Source organism: Orbicella faveolata, unplaced genomic scaffold (assembly GCF_042242905.1).
Source record: "Orbicella faveolata isolate gen_17 unplaced genomic scaffold, um_ofav_v1 contig_35, whole genome shotgun sequence".
NCBI classification, from domain to species: Eukaryota; Metazoa; Cnidaria; class Anthozoa; order Scleractinia; family Merulinidae; genus Orbicella; species Orbicella faveolata.
The window spans coordinates 22039804-22062277 of NW_028301564.1; the positions used below are offsets into that span (position 1 = coordinate 22039804).

Sequence of the window (22474 nt, forward strand, 5' to 3'; positions counted from 1 at the left end):
CGTAGTTATCATGATAGTCATCCGTTGAAACAAATTACGTATTCGTTTGGAAATTATTCGTCTATAAAATGATGCGACAGATGCGAATTTTAACACGAAACACAAATTAAGATAAGGAAGGAAATCTCAAGGTCATCAACACATCAAAAATGTTTAGAATTCTTCAGGATATGGGAAAAGCCACTGTCCACTTATCGCACGGATTGTGATGGATTATAATTTAATTTGAGCAGGAAACAGTTTATTTTGAGGCTACAGTCAACTACGTGGGGGAAATTATGACACTATATGTAGCAACAAGTTCCATGAGACAAAGAGAGTAAGACAAATAATACCGAAGGGCAATATTTTCTTTTTGTAGCCAGTAAAAGAAATTGAAAAATAAACCGATTACCACATATACTTCTCTTTCATAGCTTTGACTGAATGGACACACTTCTGAAATTCGTAAGTCACAAATTCGAAAGTCACAAAGTCAGTTATATTGTGTTAAATAGTAATTAAGCAGCAGGACAACCTAGTTTCAGCAGTACAGAGGTCCCGTTCGTGTACTAAGCTCAGTAGTAAATGTGTTCTATCATATTCTATTTCATTTCCAAGGTTGAACAAAAGATTTCAAAATATTCCAAAGGAGATCTGTATCGAATAGAATAACTGCTCTGGATACCTCTTATTTGGAGAGTTTCTTCCAGATACTCCTCTAGTGTAAACGCATGATTTTTACTCTGTGAAACGAAAGTAATAAGTGACTTATAAGTGGTCTCCGTACTGATTTCACAATAGCGTTTGTTGATGGACCATTGGAAATATAGTTAGACGCACAAAATAAAGATTTCACTGAGGAAAGGCGATCCTTTGCTGACTTTTCAGTTACAAATTAAAAAGCACAAAACGCGAGACAGAGCCATGCAACTCTGTTCAGTACTGTCGTGTTCGAAGGACCCGCAACTGTATGTTATTAGATCGCCAGACAACCGCCGTTGATCGAACTACTCGGGGTACACAGGACGACGTGATGGAGACTCGCTGCCCCCGCTTCCTCAGTAGTTTTGCTCTTCCGAGATTGCGACAGGGAGAGGGAGGGGATGGAACTTGACTTATGGTTGAGTAGTGGGCTGCCGCTGACCCCGACACTGTTTTGGTAAGAAAAATGCCTACTATAAATAAGACAACACCCTCTATTTGAAAGCGCTTTAATGACAAAGAATTGGGTGGAATAAGCCATATTCGTATTCTCGGTATTCAGGACTGGACGGACCTAACTTGCAATGGAGGCGTCATGCGGGGGAATATCATTCAAAAAAGAGGTTACAAAGAGGTAATACCTCCTCCCTCCATGCTGGTGAAACTTTATTTCTGATCTATTAGGTCTGTGAAGCGGTCTCGCGGTCCAAACCCTTTTGCTCACGTGCCTATCTCGCTCTTTTTGAATCAATAATAATTATAGTTGTGCATCGTATCTGGTTTATTCGCAGTGGCCAACCCAAGTTCAGTTCAACCACGCAAAAGAAAATACTCCTTATGGCATGCTGACGAGAACTGCTTCTATTTTCAATCCCATTATGGCAGTCGTCCTAATTTAACGTTTCCCACGGTGAAAGTGGAATAAGATTAATTAGCGAGACATGAGAAAATTAAAGAGTTATTTTGCTTTATGAGGCAAAATTTCCGTAAGTTTAGTTCCCACGATTATTTGCGTTAAGAAGGAAATTCTTTGTGTTTGTTTATTTCTCAGCGCTCTAAAAATAAACGTTCTTCCGGCTAATCCTGTGTATTCTATCAGTGCAAAAGTGCTAGACAAAAACACTAAGCGCTAACTGTTTCTCGAGGTAACCTAGGACCAAATTTTTAAGAAGAGAATTGCTCATGAAAAAGTTATTAACGAACCGGGGCGAATATTTCGCTAGTAAGGCAACTTTTTATGCGTCCACAAGTTGGGTGTTAACTTTTGTAGACTAAGATTATGACAATAAGCACCTCGACTGAAGGAACATGCACGCTACTTTGAATTTTATCTTTTTTAAAAGAAAATTCTGGATCTGAGAAACAACGTCTAAAGTGATCCTGTTTAGATTAGATTATTTAATTAGATCTACAATTGCATAAAGATTCTCGTCTTTAAGTAAATATACCGGTCAATTACGTAATCTTTTTTAACTAGAATTGTGAAGAACCTTGTAATTTTGCGGTCCTGAATGTGTTTCTTTTAACCTAACTCAGACAACCAGATATAATGTTGGGCCAATACAATTTGCGAAATCAGGCTTCACAACCCATCCCTTGTAGCATGGCCGTTTTTGTTGTTTTCGTCGTCATCGTTGTTGTTCTTTTATTATTGTGATAATTGGTTGCTTGTACTGTCATCCATTTTGTTATGATCTGGGTACTTGTGGTATAGTACTCTCGAGATACTGGACGAGAAACAAATAATATTTACGCCATTCAGTTTTTGCTTTTGGAATGTTGCGCTTGACTTGACACGCGAACCGTGGGTAAAGGCATTAGGACTGACTTAAGCAAAGATGGTATTTATATTTAGTCGCCCAAGTCGGTGTTTTGAATTCAAACATTCTTCATTTATAAGCAGGAGCACCTGGCCCGGAAATTCGCGTCAGCTGGCCAGTTGTCATGCTACCCTTCCCACGCAGACTCTTCAGGGTGATAATTGCGACCAATGGTCCAAACATTCACTGCCAGTTTAAATTAATGCCTCTCCATCCTGGCCCTTAAATGCTAGGTGATAGAAATTAAATGTTTACGAGGTTGACCTTATTTCTAATCCGGAAATACACGGAAGGTATCATGTCCGAGTTTGACAAGTTTGATGGTCCACTGTCTATCTTCTATAGCTGCTTTCATAACCCCAAACTATCTATTTCAGTGTAATCTTCAAACTAGACTTCCAGTTGCATTAAGTTGATTTAAAATAAAACTGGAAGATTTAATTTTTTTTTTTCTATTTTTTATTTCTAAGACAAATTTTTGACCTGTTGACCAAGCTAATACACAGTATTGTTTTACAGTCACAAACTTTAGAACCTTATTGTATACATATTTAACATATATACATAACTATTTGCATAGTTATTATTTTTTCTTATTTTGAATTTACACTTTACAGTCTAATAGTTACGGTAACTTTAGTATATAGAGTCTATCGAACCTTGTATTTATGAGAGAATTGTTTTCGTTCTAATTTTAAAACTTCAGTCCGACATTTTTATTATCCAGCCATTTACATTTGGTTGATTATAAGTATCAATACAAAGTGAATGTCTGGAGGGATGTTTTAGTGGCCATTCGGAGTAATCTGAAGTGGATGAAGTGCCAAATCAATTATAAAAGTAAAATCTAGTAGCTACCAATAACAAGAAGAATTTAATCTGGTGGTGTTGCAGTTCGTGATTAAGTATGATTCTTTACTTCATTGCATCAGTCCAGATTGACACACATTTAATTGAAGACCAGTTATTGTAAATGGCTTTTTACATCCGTATTGTCGCAACATGCAGTGCACGGCCAAGACCTTCTTGGATTATCAGAGTACGACGGCAGACATGCGCACGGGCTTGAGGTATACAATGGAACTGCTGACCAGGAGTACTGTGCGAAATTGCTTTGAGGTGTAATAGCACTTCCTGGGCTGAAAGGTATACTGTTGGCAGCATAAAAGTGTTGAGGGCTCCAAGGTACTTCATGGCCACTGAAGTGATGCTCCAAAGCTTTATTTTCAATTTCACTCGTGGTTAGCTCTTCTCCGTCTTTCATTTGCTTCCTGTATTTGGCTCTTCGGTTTTTAAACCACACCTAAAAGGTAACATGATCCGAGTTATTTTTCACTGATTTGTATGTGAATCACTCTGTGCTTTGTCTGCACAATCTGCTGTCTGAGCGAAACAAGGGTGTCACATGTCCATTTACTTTATTCGGTAAGATGTCGGTAAACTGTCTAGAGACGCTAAGGGCGATTGAATCAGTTGTTTGAAGAGTGCGTGGTTCTCGAGGGGTCATTGCGAAGGACTCCCAGTCGAGTTGTGGAGGTACGAGTCTGCCCCCTTGCAATCCCATGTTCCTTGACAACTCATTAATTGGGAGGTTCTCTTCCTTCACCCATACAGGTGTGTATATTGGTGTCATTAATCGAATTGTTGTTGAAATCTGACATAATATTGGCAGACCTTCGATGACTAGTATTCTATCTAGGGGGTAAACAGGGCGGGTAAAGCGGATTTACGCGCCCTCGGCACGAGGCTTGGCTCTTAATCTGAAGTTTGTCCCGTAGTACTTGCAAGCTAGCTGTCTCACTCAGCACACAATTTATCCTTGAATTCATTTTCAAGAATACTTACATCTTTGACTCAATTGGTAGCAACATGCAGCTACCCGGGTGGAGAGAACCACTAAAGGCAAATTGTATTTCGCCACGATACTGGCGAAACAGCTGTATGAGACTAGGCTCGTTCCCTCGACCTCCCTTGTACCTCCCACTGCTAAGTACCGCGGTAAGCCGAGAGAGAAGGAGTATTCAGGTATCGTGATAAACCTCGACGGAGAAATCTTTCCTGATAATACTGTATATATAAGTCCATTACCACTATCTAAAGAATATTCCAATAAGAGACTTCCGACTTGCCTGGATTCTTGACTCTGGAATGTTAATATAGGCTGCCAGCTGCTCCCTCATCACAACATCTGGGTAATGTGTCTTTGAAAATGTATTTTCTAATATCTGCAGCTGCTGGTGAGTGAAGGCAGTGCGTGTTCGCCGATGCTTGCCTCTCGATGATCCATAATGCACTTCCAGTATTATATCTGTGAAGACAAGCGTTGTTGTGTTAAATTGTTTTCTGGTGAAGCTGGCAGGTTGCAGAAATTGTTGTGGAAATATTTAAGTTAATAATAAAGTTTCTATCTATCTATCTATCTATCTATCTATCTATCTATCTATCTATCTATCTATCTATCTATCTATCTATCTATCTACCTATCTATCTAAGTTGAATATCACGAAGGCAACGGTTTGAGAAACCTTTGTTTACCGCGAACAAAATCGGAATGCGTTTCAAACATTCGAGACTTTTAATGTTATCAATTTTATTGGCAGGTCCACACCCTGCCATATTCAGACCTGCCTTGTCAGAAAAGTACATGTATATGTATGTATGTACTTGAATCGAATCCTCCATTGCTGTGTTTATAATAAGTTTGTTAAAAAATTCAGTTTGTAACCACTCTGCTGATTACTCCAGTTAGGAAAGAAAATTAAGATACGAGCCATCTTTAAGTTTTTCAGGCTCAAACTCAAAACAAAAGTTCTTCATACTGATTACCATACTGTTATAATGACGCGAGTGGAAGCTGTAAGTGCAGTATATCAAGAATACAAACAAATTGGTATTCCAAGCATAAAACTCTTGATCCCTTTTGCAGGCATTATGGACAGCTACAAGGAGTGTGCTTTGTTTTGCAAGGTGATAGATTGATTCTTCTGGGAGAAAAAAGCGATTGCTCGAGGTATCTTCTAGTCGATTTACACCGGCTAACTCCTATCATGTAAATTACTTGGCAAAAACAAGAAAGAATGTTACGCTCTTTTCTGCTATTTTGAGGCCATAATTTTATCTTTACGAGATTTCGCTCGCTAGTGATGTTATCAATTCTACTATGACGCTGTCGTTGGCGAAGTGTGAATTCATCATACGATACTCACCAGCTAGGCGCTCAGCCAGTGTTAAAGCCCGATCTGCGGAACGAGGTTCTTGACTTGAATCACATTTGTCAGGCTTCAGTATGTTGTCTATGGAGAATGACGAAGTACTTAGATCTGACTCCATCTTTGTTGTTGGCTACAAGGTGTTGACACAGGATACCGTGGGCCGCACAAACCGTCAATGATCACAAGTGAAAGCCCTCCGTGGTTTCTTGTTTTGCTATCTGCGGCAGACAGTAGTATGTTAGTGACTTACCGTCTTTGTAAATTAGCGAAGCGCTAGTGGACAGTAAGTAGATAGAGGGATATGTTCAGCCGTGCTGTTTTGCATCGTGAAGTTTTGTTTCCTTAATAGTATTTCGAGACGCAAGTTACTTTAATTCCGCCTTTCCTGCAGCTAAATGCAATCGCGCAGATTACTAACTGATTTCTAAAACATTCTAAGCAGATTTACTTCTTTCTTTCCTTTCTCTTCGGGTAAAATGGTCAAACTTAAGACAAAACGACAGGCTCAAAATCCTATAACGAGTTCTTAACTGAATAACAATGGAAGAGAAAACGAAACATTTCCCGAAACAGTAGAAGTAATACCGAATGACGGAGGCTTTGTTACGTCCTAAGAACAGTTAATACAATGGAACCAGATTGCGTAGCTTTGGCTGAAAAGCATTGTAAGCAGATTTACTTCTTTCCTTCTTTCTCCAGGACTAAAGTGATAAAGAGGAGTTGAGACAGACTTGAAATCCTATAACGAGTTCATAACTGCGTTACAATTGATAAACAGAGAAAGGGAAGAATGTATATGGCGAAAATATCACGGAATCCGATTGTACTTTTTTTTTATCATACCCTCGCTTCTCAAAATCTTTCTTCAAAGGTTCCGGAATCTTCCTTGGCAGAATTCGTGTTACAAATTTACTTTGTCATACGTCTAATACTATACAGTACTTGTGTGAAACCGCAGATATTGTAACACAGAAACAAGCGATTTCCTTCGACTGACCTATTCTGTACCACTATATACACCATGAAAACCATGTGGATATTAAAAAGGTAATCCGTGTGAGCTTTGGTATCAAAACAGCTATGCCGAAAACCTTTATTTCATTTACTTTCCAAGCGTTGCTCATTTCCGAACATAAACTCCAGCAGTGGGGTTAAGCAAATCGTGCTTAAGAGAAACAGCCAACGGACTATATTGCCTAAACCAGGTTTATCACTGTGTACACACCTCCATCGGTTTCGTATGCCGATCGTTTGCTCAAGAAATTCGGTGGCTGACACTGATTGATAGCTGCATAATTACAGCCTTGTGGACCTCCTTGAAGAGGCTTTCTGTTAGTGTACAACGGAGAAAAGGGTAATCAATTTTATAGGAAACTATGATCATCCGGGATCATAACGCGTTTTCGGAACCACTTTAATAAATGCTACGTGACTTGAACCTTTGAGGATGTGTGACGCAACGCACGTAACATTTTTGTTTAGAATAGAAGATAGGCGAAATTGTCGCAGTCTTAACAATCCCTGCCCGCATGTTGTGAATGAGAAAAAGGAACAAAAATAAGGAAGTTGACTCATGCGAATTCATGATCACTAAGTTGGTTAATACATCACTTTTCAAGAAATTGGTGCCGTTAATAAAGAGATCTTGGAAGCACTGTCGGTCCGTGGTGGAAGACGGAAATTAATTCCCATTTCTTTGAATTCAGTGCCGTACTGCATGATTTACAAGATCAATTTAGATGATTAACTTTATAACCTGGAATGACGTCTTAACGATAGTTTACTGGAAATTTTAGACTTGTTTTTCTTCATTTTATTAGTCGCTTTTTGCGAAGGAAGCTGCCCATATGTTGAATATCCCATTAGTGAGCTGTTTTACCGTGATTTGATATAAAATCTCAGCGAGTTAATGCCTGCTTTCTCACTTCGGAAATTGACTGTAATAGCGTGTTTTCTTTATATAAACAAAGCATGAGAATGACGAGATTGTGAAAAAAGGTCTAAAAAATGTTACCAGAACTATTTTACTGTATTTTGATATTCTTTCAGGAAAGGTAACTATGGTGATAACAGGCATCAAAAGAATAATACCCTGAGTCGATTCTAACATAAATATTGAATAGCGAGTGCGAGCATTAATTATTTGGTGCTAATTTCATTTGATTTTAGTCAAGTGAGGTATTAGATGCATGACTTCAGTTGATTAAAATTCACTTAATGGTGCGAAACATTTTAGCGATACGTTGACGATTGTTAGTCAGCCTCGCTTCGTGCCGGCTAGCCCAGTGTCTGTGCACTGAATACGTGCGTTGGATATCTTTTGTTGCTTAAAAATCCACGCAACACACTGGTATGTTCATTCCTAGGCATTTCTAGACACTAACTAACATTTAATTTGGTCTCGCAATTTCTTGAAAAACTAAAAAAGGATACTTCCGTGTCTAAAGTGTGTCATGCGCGCATTGCGCGTTGCTCGACAAAGCCACTGTGGTTCTGATTCAAAACTGACCGGAAACATTTAAGCGGGAAGAAAAATCCAAAGCAAATCTGTGCCCAATTTTTTCATATGTAGCGCTTTAACGAGGTTCTTGCCTAGAGAAGGATTACAGAAGCACTCTCACGCACAGTCTCTGTAGTACGCTAAGTATGTCCAGTTACGTCATTAACCACGAAATACAAATCTTTTTCCGTTCTCAGCCAAACACAACACTGTTGATCCCCGCTTAGCTTCAGTGAGTTTTTAAAAACCGCTTAACTGTATTTTTGGACGTGCTCGTTTTGGTGATCCTATATTCATGTCACGCTATGTTCTTTACACGCCAATCTTTCTGCACAAGTGAGTGATTTAAAGTTGGCTTTTGATCTTTTCTTTGGTCTTTCCTATCATCTTCAATCGAGGGGTGAAAAATTAAACAACACTTTTGCCGGGACCAAGAATGATCCGGTTTGTTTTTCTGATGTCCAGCACACTGTTTCAAAGTCCAAACTGTTATTTTTTTTTTTTAACGTCCTACAATTCTTTGTAGGACGTTCAAAAAACAACAGGAACAGGAAGTGATCGCGTTCTAGCAAAAACTGCCGATGATATATTCTTGCTATTGGAAGTCGGTTATTTCAGTGGATTTAGTTGCCGGTCTTGCTGCCTGGAGTACATTAGATCGCTATTGTAATTCTTTATATTGCTGCTTAAAAAAGATTAAGGCGTTTTCTTCCACTATACAAACTTTGGAGAAACACTTTCGTTTAGGTGACAAGTGTTGAACACAAGTACTGAACACAGCGACTCTATAGTTTCTTGGCTTTGATGGCTGCAGAGCCGTTGAAGACTCTTTCAGAGTGTTTTGTTGAAGAACTTAATAGCAGTGGCGTCACTGAACGAATTCAAGTGGTCTGCGTGTTAACTCTAACACACCGGCATTTGGTGACGACTCAAACTTTGGAGGAGCGAAAAATAACGCTTATCGACAAGAGATGTTATTTTACTGTACGTTTTGGATAGTAAAAAAGTGAATCTTTTTTTATCGTATTCTTCACCACCCAATTATCCAACTATTGTTTTGCCAGTTACTTATCTGTGACATTCTGAAATCAAAATTCTTAATTCACTTGAAGAAGTTTATTTGACCTAGTTGTTTTGATCTTAATTTTAGTTACGCTTGGTCTTTGAGATTTCATATCCAAATAGGTTAAATCCAAGAAAAACAACAAGTCTGCGCGCTCTTTTCTTTAAAATAGTCTTATGTAAAGTAAAGTACGAGCAGTAAAATGCCACGTTGTACCTGTTTCAGTTGGACACGGACTTTTTCTATCTTGCTTTCCTTTATGTATAACTTCTGACGTTGGCAGCTATTCTTTAGCCGTCTCCTGCCAGGGAACTGTTAGACTGTCCCCGTTTAGGCTTTGCACCGCACAGTTAAGCACGTCCGTCACTCGTCATTGTGCCGTGTTATATATGCGTGATGGGTTGTTTGTTTAGTATTGCAGAAGTAACTGCTCCGTGAGCTCATTTTGAAAGCCTAATTCTGTCACTCTGCAAGGCATTTTACTAATCCTGTCTAGCCTACTTTATAGCTTTGAGACATTCATTTTTTCTCTAAAAAAAGAAAGTTCTCACTGCTTGAAGTTCACATGGAAAACGGCAAGGCGGAGTTAGAAATCACCAATCCGAACAGCGAAAGGAACGTAGTAAATAAATAGAAAATTGTTTTCACAAGACTAGTGATTTCACGAAGAGAGGAAACGTGTTTTTGAAAGGATAATGCTTATGGAGTATTAGTATTATCGTCATATATTTATACGGACTGTCGGATGGAAATGACTTAAAGCGATTTTCGCTTAGCTGACTATAACTGGAGATTGACAGGGTTTGTGCTGCATGCGAGGCTTTCTCAAAGGAACGCGGCGTATTCCTGGTAGAAAACTGATCAAGGTGGAAGATAATCGGCAAAGTATGTTTTTGTTGATTCAAAAACTGCGGGACAAACATTTTTTGAAGGCCGATAGGTTGACGTTTTCAGTGTTAAACAAATAATGGTGTAATAGGTACTTAGTCTGCAGATTAAATTTTAATAAAGCGATTAACGTATTGCATTTTTGCGGATATAGGCAAGAATACTGAGTTGAAATCTACGTGTTAATTTGCTTGCTCTTTTGTACTGAATGGTGATTCTGTTCTGATTGTTCAGGCATTTTAGGCTGAAATTTTCAGTGCACAGAACTTCCAACAAGAAATTCCACTATTTTTCATTGAAGCTGTATTGTTTTCGTCGAATCATAGTTTACACAGGGATTTAAAGAGATTATTTACTAATGAGCCTTCTTATGTGATTGATTATTACGGGCTGCTCATCGAACGAGGAGGGCTACGACAAGCTTGTGAACACGCGATGGAACCATTTATTACATGCTCTTTCAAAAGCGCCAAATTTCCAAGTCCGCCTTGCCCGATAATGCGTGCGCGAAAACATCGCACGAAATTTATGCTTCGTAAAAAGTAGAACATATATGTAAGGACCTATCGTTATTTGCCCTTGCCGCTAAAACGCAAATGACAAATGGAGGTCATTCACTACGACAGAATGAGAAAATCACTTTATCGTGACATAACAAGTACAAATGAGATCAGCATCGCTAATATGGGGACGCATGCCCACACACGACCTATTTAGGTCGTCGGCTAGTACTCATTTTTTTGGTCTCTACGTGAAGACATTTTAAGCCTAAGGTATTTAACAAATTGTTAGTATCCAAAGAATTGAGTTATTCCAAAGAAAGATTTAACAGAGCATAATACCAAACATGTAGACAACTATTGAAAAATGAGCTTCACTTCATTCTTTTCTTGCTAATTCTTTTGTGCCTCTGTTTTTTTATAAACTGCAGTTACTCATGCCCATAAAATTCTTGATATGTTTCCGCTTTTTTCGTTCTGTTTTGTCAAGCATATTTGAAATTATTGTTTTTAAACGTTATATTTGTTTTAAATTGTTACTTTCCTTGATTAAAGGAAGTCGGTGAATATTTCTACTCCACTGACCGAGATCTCATTGACAAGATTTTCAAACGTTTCAACCAGCGCGAGGATAAAGGAACTATTTATCAGTAGAATGTCAAAAGACACAACTTATAGGAAAGATGCAATAATTTGTTTTTCGTACAAACACAGATTTTAAAAGTTTCCCTTTTCCGAGATTATATAGTTTTTATTACGGCTTGAGAATATCTTAACCAGATTTCAGAGGAAAACTACGATTGACTAAATAAGCTGATTACTAAAGCAATCAAACAGTCACGGCATCACGTAATAACACAGGTGCGTTTTGCGTTTTGAAAATCAATGGAGTCTCACGAGCATTTAACATCTTTTCACCCATTGACTTTATTTTAATTTTTGGTTAGCTGATTTCTATGACAATATGTAAATTTTATTGCTGGTTCTAGTACCATAACTCATACCCAGGAAATGTTTAGTTAACGAATTACAGGAAGTGTTTACTGTGTTTATAGAGTGCTACATGCTTATACCAAACTGAAATATGACAAACCGTAGAGATTAGTGAGAAAAGTTATTGCACAGAACCTTGTCTTGGACTCTCTCTTTGTATTAGATTAGAATGAATGATGGCAATATTTAATTTCGCCCTATGCAAGGAGAAACACCATTTACGAGAGCAACGCCCATTTGATCAATATAATACGTGGAAGTAATTTCTTCAGTTTATAACTACAAGCTTTTCATTTTTAAAGCGCACTATTTTGGTTTCCCTTGTTGGTGTGTCATTGTTGGTACGATTATGAGGTTCCCCTTTTAAAATGTATTGAACCACGAGAGACCGAAAACTCCGTTTGCCGGATGGTTAAACAAACTTCAATTCTAGTTCCAGTTAGTTAAAGTTTAATTCTAGTTATCTAAACAAACTTAATTTCGGTTCACTGGATACATTTGCAAACTAGATGAAGGTTAACGTTTTAGTTTTGAATTTTTCTCAAATGAATTGCCCATAATTTTATATCGCATGCAGCTGAGCCCGTTGTAGTGGTGAAAAGTTCCATTTTTGTATCTCGTAGCTTTTGTAACACGAACCTCTGATCCGATCCGATTTTTCTTTGAAGAATCTGCACTCCGGCTGTGATAACAAACGTTTGAGGGAACGAGTACAGTAAATTCTTAAAATTACATTGTCACTGCGTATACTTGCATAGATAGCGTACAAGAGAGAAAATGCCCTACGTCTTTGTGATAGATATCCGCAAATAAACTATGCTGTAGCCAAAAAACGTACCGCATGGACCTCTCATGACCTCCACACAGCTAGTGCCTAAGAATAAAGCTGGCTTGGGATGTTTAATACGGTATTATAATAATCTATCACGGAACACACACTACTGGCACTGCTGACTGTTTGGTAATTGCAGAAAAGTGGTCGGGTGACTCATGGATGTTCCCATCAGAAATGTTTCTTTCAAAAAGGCTTTCAATTTTCTTGCAATTTCTTCCGTTAATTGTATGGGTTACTCAAGGGAGGATAGGGCTAAAATTCATAAGGGGATCACTGCACTTGCTCTAAAGATAAGTGTCGTGATACTCAAGACTATTTTCATAGTTTTGTGAGCCACAAGCCAAAGCTTGGCTCACCTTCAACCGGCGGCAGATGGAAACCTTCAGATCGTCGTCTTGGGGGGAGTGTCCGCTTTACACGCAAATCCGATTTCAGAGATCTCTCAAAGTGGATTTTCACGATTTTTAAAATGTTGCGACGCCTTGACACGAACGGAAAACGCGCACTCCCTGATGGTGGTTAGGACAGAGTTATTCACGGGAAAGCACGTAGAAGAATCTTATTCTATTTCTCATATTCATGACAGAATATTTCATTTTCTACCACACAGATGATGGAGAATTTGTAAATAAACATGTATGAGAATCAAATGGGAGGCAATGAGTATTTAACCTTTTTAGCCCCCAAAGTAGCCAGCATTAAATTTCTCTTCACAACGTCAACACAGAGTACACGAGAGTCACGGGAGAAATGCAATTAGTTCTCCCTACGTGTGCTATAGGATTCGTAGATAGATCAGTATAGAGAATTTGTAAGAGGAGTTAGGAATTAAAAACTGATCACCTGTTGAATCAGGATACTCCCGTTTCATCCTTTTGTTGTCTTGAATTTTCACAATTACCGAGCATGAAAGTCATTTGGCGTCATAAACCCGAACTTTTCGATTCATTAATGATGGGTTTTTTTTGCCCAAATGTAAATATTACTCAATACTTTGGCTGTAACTAGTAAAACGTCCGCTGCTCTGCTCTAAACTTCGTTGCAGTCTTTAGACATGCACATTCATGATGCACAATGCAGTTCACGGGAACGTTCATTTAAAAATAAAGTGAAGACGAGGTAAAAGAAAAGAAAAACCCTAACCCTAACCCTACAAGGAAATAGAACTAGTCGTCAGTCCTTGCTGAACGAGGAGAAAATATAACAGCAATCAAGGTACTTAGACAAGACGACTACTTCATTCTGGCAGTCGTCACTCGATGTTGCATGGATTTAGTTTGCTCACACAAATCAGAAGCAAGTACTTCTTCGCAAGTTTGATACCCGAAGAGCGTGCAAAGAGACATTGAGATTACTAAAGACAATTTGCATTATACAGATTCGTAGCTTGATATTCGATTTTCAAGTTACCTTGTTTTCAGTGTTGCAAAGTATTTCCACTGGTGTTTTGAAAAATTCACAATATTTTATCAGGTGCATACTAGATACCGCTCAAGCACCCTGCCAAACTTGTCAAGTTGCCTTCTTAGATTTTTTATGTTACAAGGAAATGAATAGGATTCGTTCGCGCAAAATGAATTGGAACGTATTTTGTATTCTTTGTGAGCAAGCAAGATATAATGATGTCAAAAATTAGAATAATACTGTCGATTTATCTAACCCCCAAAGGAATCGCATATTAGTTCCGAGAAATCGGGAACACGGAATATCCAAGGAAGCTTCGAAGAAAGCTAAACTGTTGAGGTACTCTTTTGTCACGACTAATTAAAGCAGGCACATTTATTTTCGTGAAATTTAGTAAAAGCGTCCATTCTGAGACAAAATTGGTGAAATGCAGGCCAAATCGACAGAACAGATCCCGAAGGATACATGGCAGGCGCTGAATTTGCACAGCTCTCAACAGCATTTCAAGCCATAAAAGCACTACTGTATAAATTGAAGTTACAACTGTGGATACGCTCTTACATTTTTTTTGACCAAGAAACCTTTCTCTTCAATGTCTAAAATATTTCAAGAACAATTAAAGCAGACTCGTTAATTTTCGTGAAATGCTGTGAAAGCCTGTTTGTTTTAGATGCAGATCTTCATTCTCAGACAAAACGTATTACAAAAAAAGGAGTCCAAATTATTAGAGCAGAATGCTAGGGATGCAGGTGGTAAATCCACCCAACTCTCAACAACATTTCAATCCACATAAAAACAAAATATCTTTTGTATATACATAAAAACAATGTACTCTCAAATTAATTAAATAGCGGGTATGGATATGCCCTTGCCTCTTTTCAACCGAGACCTCTTCTCTACAATGTCAGAAATTTGTCCCAACTAATTAAAGCAGACACGTTAATGTTTGTGAAATGCTATTGAAGCCTGTTTTTTGTGGATGGCGATGTTCAGCCAATTCGGCAGATAGGTATCCAAAGGATACCGACGATAAATCGACCCAACTCTGAACTGTATTTCAGTCCATGTAATAACACTGTGTTGTGCCTCTTTTGAACCCAAAAACTCTTCTCTTCAGATTTATCGTTTGCTATGTAATGGAAATAGAGAACTTGCACAACCTCAGGATCAACAGGTACCAAATTTTGGAAGGTTCGAGTTATCGAGGGTCGATTTTTTCCCACGGGAAAGTTTTTTCGAGTTATCGGGGGTTCGAGAAATCACAGGTAAAATAGTATTGGATTGAGGCAAATCCAACAGAAACGACCGTTCACTCGAGCTATTGGGAGATATGACAAATCTCAGCTCGCGAATTCGCGAGAATTAATTCTTGTAACATTCTATCATGTTAAAATTGAATTAACAATACCAAATTTGATTACAGCGCAATATGAGAATACGAATGATAGAAGATGACTGGTTATTAATAAATCACAAAATTCGCTATATATATAGTGATAACTAGTGAAGGCGATAATGTGGTTAGCCATCAACCGTCGCGTCAAATAAGAGTAAATTGTTAGGTCAAACGTCATGGAGAATAGTTCTTATCAGTCGTCAAGTAGTCTCAGATTTATTATTTTAACAGGTCCTACTTAAAGGTTTCCTGTTAATTGTTCAATTACACAGAAGCAACCCAATGGTATTTTGAAGAAGTAAGCTGCCAAATATTTACATGATATAACTTCGTGATAGAATTCACTTCCGTTTTAAATTTACCCTAGCTTCTCTGAGTGTGTGTAAAACAAGTTTTAAATACTTAATACGTCGCCCAAGAAGACGTTCATACTTACAAATTTTATAATACTTTCAGAATTTAAAAAACAAACCAGCAGTTTTGTCAAGCCCTGAAATTTTCTAGCAATTGTGTCGGGCGCAAGTTTTGTTTCTGAGATCAGCGGTCAACGGTAAAATGGCCTTCGTGTGATGTTGTTTATGTTCCAACGCCGGCGTTGGAATGGGAAGTCTGCTCCGAATGTCAATTTTAAACTTGGACCGTTCGTGGGAGTTTAAAGGGTTAAAGTTCTTCATAAATTGGATACAAAATTCTTTATCGGCTACGGCTGAGAAGATTAGTTTAGTCGGAAACGGAAAAAGAAGGCGTATAACGGTTGCTTTTACTGATAGTTTTTTTTTTCTAGTGATAGGGGAAGAGACTATGGCGTTACCTTTAAATAAAGACCTGTCTGTATTGCACTTACTATACACTAATGTTAAGCATTAACACAACATGAGTAGTGTAATTTTTCTTCTTATCTGAATTTCATTGGCAGTCAAGGCGGCGTAAGCATTTTGCTGTGCGGTTTTTACTGACAGGAATTTACCCTTTACCCACGTTAAGCGCTAATGATAATACTTGGTTTTGAGAGCTAAAAACCGACAGTTGAAGCAGGTTTTTTTTTTAAACTCAAATCCAGCCTTGTGTTGCAAACTGATAATATCATTCATTAGGAAAATTAATCGAGACTACAGTAGCTATAAAAGGGCAATGCAGAGTCATTGCACTCAGCACTTCATTAATCTGTGAGTTGCAGATAGCTACGTTTCAACTCAACATGTACCTATTACCGGGTTGCAAAGTCGAATTCTTTTTTCTTGTTTTTCTTTGCAGTTGTTATTGTTCCTTCTGTTTGAAACATGGTGTACGACCTTGGTTTCTTGTTCTTTTTGTCAAGAACTTGAACCACGAAGCTGGGGTTTCCATACCCGTTAATATTTTCCATAAATTTCTAAGTTGAACGTTCAGTGCACGAGATAACTTTCCAAACGATCTGGAGACAATCTCAGTGGATACACATGCCTATATAAACTGTAAATTCAATTATACATACGTATAAACTCTCTGTTGAAAGGAAGTTTCGGAAAATTAATTAGTCTACTGTGCAGAAAACTTTCCCATCGGAAAACGTGTACAATCCTTCATCTTTGACGTCAAGTCTCGACAGGAAAGTGAAAAACAAGTGTTCAATATTTAGACTAAAGTTGATAACTTTCTGGTGGCTCCCAAGTTCTTCGACCTTTGAATTTTATCTCCATTAATTTAACTCATTAACATAAAAACCCTCTACTTTTCGTATTGTTAAGAGTGGAGTTTAGCGAATCTTCGCAATACCGCCGAATTAGGCGTTTATTTATGAAACATGACCGGATTCCGAACGGAATTGGGACTAAATTTACAAAATTAATCGCTTTAAAAATCCTTTTAACACACAAATTTTCTCATTTTTGCCATCAGTTCTGGCTCTAGTTTGGAAGATTTGCACGTTCCTTACAAATCAGTGTCTTAAATTCTCTTAAACGCGATTTCCTGCGCTGTTTTGATGCTAAAAAAGGTTGTTTCTCATACCTGAAACGTTTGACCCTTTCTCCCTTAAGTGCACCAAAGTTGAAACTGAAATCACTGAGGAATATCATTGAAATATTGCAAAACACGCAACGCTTCTAGATACTCTTCTGTTGTTTGATGACACGTTTGAGTATAGTCCCGAAACTTCACAGTAAGAACCACATTAATTGATTAATTGATGTTTAGCTCAGTTTAGTAAAAAGGGTAATAGAAATATTTAACATTCAGGATGAAGCTTACGTTAATTGCATTGGTTAGGTTCAATCAGGGATTAAGTTTTTGTGAGAAGCGTCGGAAGCTAAGAACACAACAAAATGGAATATTTTCATGAAGTTCTAGCAATGCTGTGGAAGATCGCTTTAACGAACAAGAGCAACAAAATCTTCGTTGCTGTAAAGCATAATTATAAGGTTGTGGTTTAATTGAGAACAGGACAAGAGATTGCTGTGACATCGTGCGTGTGTGCCTGAATTAGATTGCTTATTTCGGTCTAACCTTAATCCACGAAACAATCTTAATTTTTATATATATAACCCACCAGTTGTTTTCAAGACCAATACAAAGTTTGAAGTCTTATAGATTATAGAAGATTAGCAGAGATTAAACTTTTAAAAAGTCGGGTAAATTAGACAGGTAGACATTTTCTTTCTCTTCCACGGGACTTAAAAAGCAGTAGTTGTCATTTTTGCACGCATGGGCAAAGACACTCTTCCGTTCTTCCAATCAGCGAGTTGGTTTGAAGATGATTTTGGTATTGTCAAAAGACGTTTTGGGACATATCGTGTTTCAGCAAAACATGCACAACAAATTGAGAAGAATGCTTTAACTTTTATAAAGGGAATAGTTTTTTTAAGAAACTTTTTTCCTTGCTGTAATTTTTATTAATAAAGTCTTGGATTTATTTTCCTTCTAAAACCTTAAACAGCTTAATTGCTTTGAAAGATCTGCCGTTGGTCAATTAATCTGACTATACAGCTATACATTCCTGCATTCGTGATCTACCTCAGTAACCAGATACATGATGGCTCTTTTTGATAGTCATACATTTTTCAAAATAGCTAAGGTGAAGGACATATCTTCCGACGGAGGCAGGAAAAACCAAATCCGTGATGCGATAAATGGTGGTGTTTCCTGTCAGAAGGATCAGATTGTTTTTATGCACGATTTAAGCTGGCAGTTTCCTTCCATTCATTATCTTTACCAAGCCTGTAACTGGAAGCAACAAACGCCCACATTCCTTCCTGCTTAAATACATGTATCGGCAGGCGAATTTCAACATTTTCTCTTTAATGCAATTCCGCTTTCGTGTTCCTGTATCATTTCTCATCTGGGTTAAAAATTGTTTCCGCTTTATATTTTATATAATTTACAAATGATAAATATTGTTTTCATCGACTAAAGTACATTATTGATATTTGTCGTTCACTGTACTTACCCATGCAAGAGTGCATTCAAGTGAAAGGCATGCACGTCCATCCTTATTCGTTGGTGGCGGCCTCTATAATCCAGGCTAGGTCCACGTCAGTGGAAGCGGGTTGCATGGGCAGAAACGCTAGAGAAAAATCCGTCGAGGCTTTCGAAGGCGCATTCCGCGCAAACGACTGAGTGATGATGACGAAGATGATGATACTTCAGGCGAATAAAACTTGTTGTGCATCAACTCTTGATAAATTAGGGCGGTAAATATGATTGCGTCTCTTACATATGGATATGCGTTTCGTCGACATACAGGCATTCCTGTCACAATGTACGCTTGAGAGAGGCACATAACTCGGATGATGTTTATTAGTCTCAAGTAAAGAACGAATGGTAAGAGAAAAGAACGCGGCAAAGCATTCAATTAATGCGATCGATAAACAACGCTTTTGTCGTAGCCATCCTATAACAAACACATTTATTTTTACCTCTTTGATTTTCCCACAACCTAGGGTTCAATGAAGGCGGTTCCACAACATGACAGTGTTGCTTTGAACTCTGATCCCATGTCATTTACCTTCTGTAAGATGTGTCTTTTTTCCTTTTTTTATTGTCATTTTCTTGTTGACCAATTGTGCATTGGATAAGAAAGGAAAATTCGACAAGTAACGGTATTCCGGTGGGAACCTACTGAACACACGACTCCTGCTGCTTTGGTCCTCTGTTGAGAACATTCTTTTCATAGATAAAGAAACAACAAACGGAAAAAAAGAAGTATCCTTTACAATTATAGCAAAAGTGAATATCGCCACAGAATTACACTCATTTGCTTTAAAAAATGATCTCTGACAAGAAAGATTTCATACTTGGTCAATAATTTTTCTAGCAAACAAGGTTAACTTTACTCCATTTACAGAACTATCACCTCTTTGAATGATTCCTACGATCTGATGGATTCAACAAACAAACAAAGTGGAAACACGATGTCTTTCCCATGCAATTGAACTTGTTCTGTCGTTTTAATTTTTTTATTTTTATTTAATCAAAGACTTTCAACTTAGCTGACATAGCGTCACTGTATTGAGAACAAAGGATAAACAATAGGTTGATTACAATTTTGCGGATAAGATTCTAGAACTTTGTTCTAAGGAAAATAACAAATATTATCATAGAAATATCTAGTGCATGTAGGGTTGTGTCACGAGATGACGTCATCCGTGCTTGAGTACGCTGATGGACCCTGATGTGTTTTGGGCATGGAACCAAACAAAACGTGACGTGATCTATTTTGTCTATCATACATGTCTTTGCTTCCACGGTAAAATTCAGAAGGAGTTGAATCAGTTAACGGTAGTGATAGAGCGGTTTTCAACTGAGTGTCGTAAAACCAAATCCAAACCAGTTACTTACCAATTAGACTACTTAGCCAATCTCAAACCGTAGTAAAACCAAAACCAAAACCAAAGTAATTGCCTGATTACTTTCGACCCTCAACTGAAAACTACGTAATTGACCTATATTTTGTATTGAAAAGATGGCGATCGGCACATGCCAATTTCATTAGAAACTCAGAAAGTGTTTCAAAACTCGCAGACGCCTTCGACCGTTTCACTACGGCATAGAGTCAATTTTATAGCGCTGGAACGAATGCAATCTGAAGCACATCCTCATTTATGATTTAGAACTATTAAGATACTAATGCGTCTGAAAACAAATTTATACTAATCCAGATTTTTGGGTGATTGTTGTAGTTTGTTCAACACCTTGTCAAGAAGCCTTTTATAATCGATCAAAAATTCCAGACTTGGTGAAATAAACTACGTTTCTGTTTTAACGAAAAGGAGCATATAGCGTTAATATTGATCTAATTTGGACATCTAGTATTCCTTTCCAACAACAAACGTATTTGTATTTCGTGGTGCTAAACTAAAGCGGCCGAAACGCAAAATGATGATATTTTTATTGGTATTTCATGACTTTACGACATACGTTTATGACGATAATTGACAGTACTGATAAATATTGTCGGTGTTATAAATCCATCTTAATTCTCGACCTAAATGCTCTCGACGTGTGCACTTGAACACGTACGCTTTTTCCATGTCTTAACCCCCTATAGGCTGTTGTGCAACCGTGTAATTTGGGGTTTAGTCACTGTTAATGCTGTTCTTGTTATTTTTTTATTGCTGTTGTTTGTTGAGTATTTTTGCTTCCCCCAAACCGGAACGATGGCTGGCTTTACAAGGGACAATGCGTGCGATGATCTTGTGTCCCGCACAAATACTTCTATTGGACAACTGATTCATGCTTTAGCATGGATCACTGAGTTATGATGCACGCACGGGGAAAGTGCGGAGAGCACGAAAGAAGCGTAAGAGTTTCTCGAGACGCAGCCAAGTAATGGGAATTCTAGGAGATAATTCACCTCTTGTTGGTCATCGTTAATTCATATCTAGACGGACAATACACCGTCGTGGCACTAACAGGCTTGATTGCTTTCAGCTTTTCACACGCCATTTGCATTTTCCCACAAGCCATCACTCCATTAGCTAGTTTCATTCCCCTTAGAATATACAGCGACCGAGATGCAACCTTTTGTTCGTCTGATGTAACTTTAACGTGGCTCAAAATAGTTTCTGGTACTTTCCAAGACTTAAACTTCGAAAATTTAAGGTGGCTCTGAACCCCATGATGATTTGCTCATCTAGAGGAGCAACTGGACCTCGCAAATCATTTTAACAGACAGACAAATCGATGGACAAATTGACACGACTTTTACGTCCAAAATTTTCTTCGTCCCGTTTTCACACTAAGGCGACTGTGTCCGCCCAGGAGATTTGCCGTCTCTAGTGTGAAAACGGTCATTGTTAATTCGTAGTGTGGGAAATTACGCCATCAGACATAAATGCTTAACAGTAATAAGGGAACGACGTAGATCTGAAACAAAAACATCTATACTATTTCAAAAACCCATAACACGCTGTTTTTGAGAGTATTTCTTGGCATCTGTGCTTATATCTAACAAACAGTACATGAAAGCCGCTTATCAATACGTGCGTAGGAAGTTAATCAATGGAATCAATGGAATACAAAGAAAGAACAAAGAGAGGTGCAAAAAGTAATAAAAAAATAAATAAATAAATAAATAAATAAACATATTTTTATTATCAAAACTTTATTTATAGCCTTGCAAGAGGCAACAACATTTACGTTATCTTTAATTTTCCTTTCCTAGAAAGATAGCGACAAGTAGCCATGGTAAGTTAAAAACTACATCACAATTGCAACCCGGTTCGAACTTGGTTATTTTGACTTCCCCGTTATTAAGAACTCAAAACGAATTCCCTTGAATTTGCCCTTCAGTCGGTTACTACAAGTTATTTCGAACTTCCGCGCTATTTCGTTTTCCCCGAGGGTTCGGAATAGCGAAAATACGTGTGTAGGAAGATAATCAATGGATTATCAAAGAACAAAGAAAGGTGCAAAAAAAGTAATGAATAAATAAATATATTTTTGTTATTCGAATTATCAAAATTGTATTTATATCCTTGCATGAGGCAACAGCATTTACATAATCTTTAATTTTCCTTTCCCAGAAAGATAGCGAGAAGACGATGTAAAGAGCCCAAAAGGATCCTTTTCAATCCTAACCACTACAAAATAAAGACCACAGAACACTTGGATCCCGGTTCGAACTCGGTTATTTCGACTTCCCCGTTGTTAAGATCTCAAAACCATTTCCCTTGGATTTGCCTTTCATTCATTTACAACCAA

The 22474-nt window shown here is 37.9% G+C and overlaps 1 protein-coding gene and 1 long non-coding RNA gene across 2 annotated transcripts; one reads left to right on the forward strand and one right to left on the reverse strand.

The window, feature by feature from the left end:
• Nucleotides 1-2940: 2940 nt before the first annotated feature.
• On the reverse strand, nt 2941-5845 carry LOC110065886 (retinal homeobox protein Rx2-like). The gene is made up of 3 exons (XM_020773052.2): nt 5711-5845; nt 4634-4812; nt 2941-3807 (listed from the first exon to the last, which is right to left on the reverse strand). The coding sequence occupies exons 1-3, from the start codon at nt 5832-5834 to the stop codon at nt 3469-3471; spliced, it is 642 nt and encodes a 213-aa protein (XP_020628711.1). The 5' UTR covers nt 5835-5845; the 3' UTR covers nt 2941-3468.
• Nucleotides 4051-6776, forward strand: LOC149103765 (uncharacterized). The gene is made up of 2 exons (XR_016201905.1): nt 4051-4118; nt 5431-6776. It is a non-coding gene; the product is annotated as an uncharacterized LOC149103765 (long non-coding RNA).
• The last annotated feature ends 15698 nt before the right edge of the window (nt 6777-22474 follow it).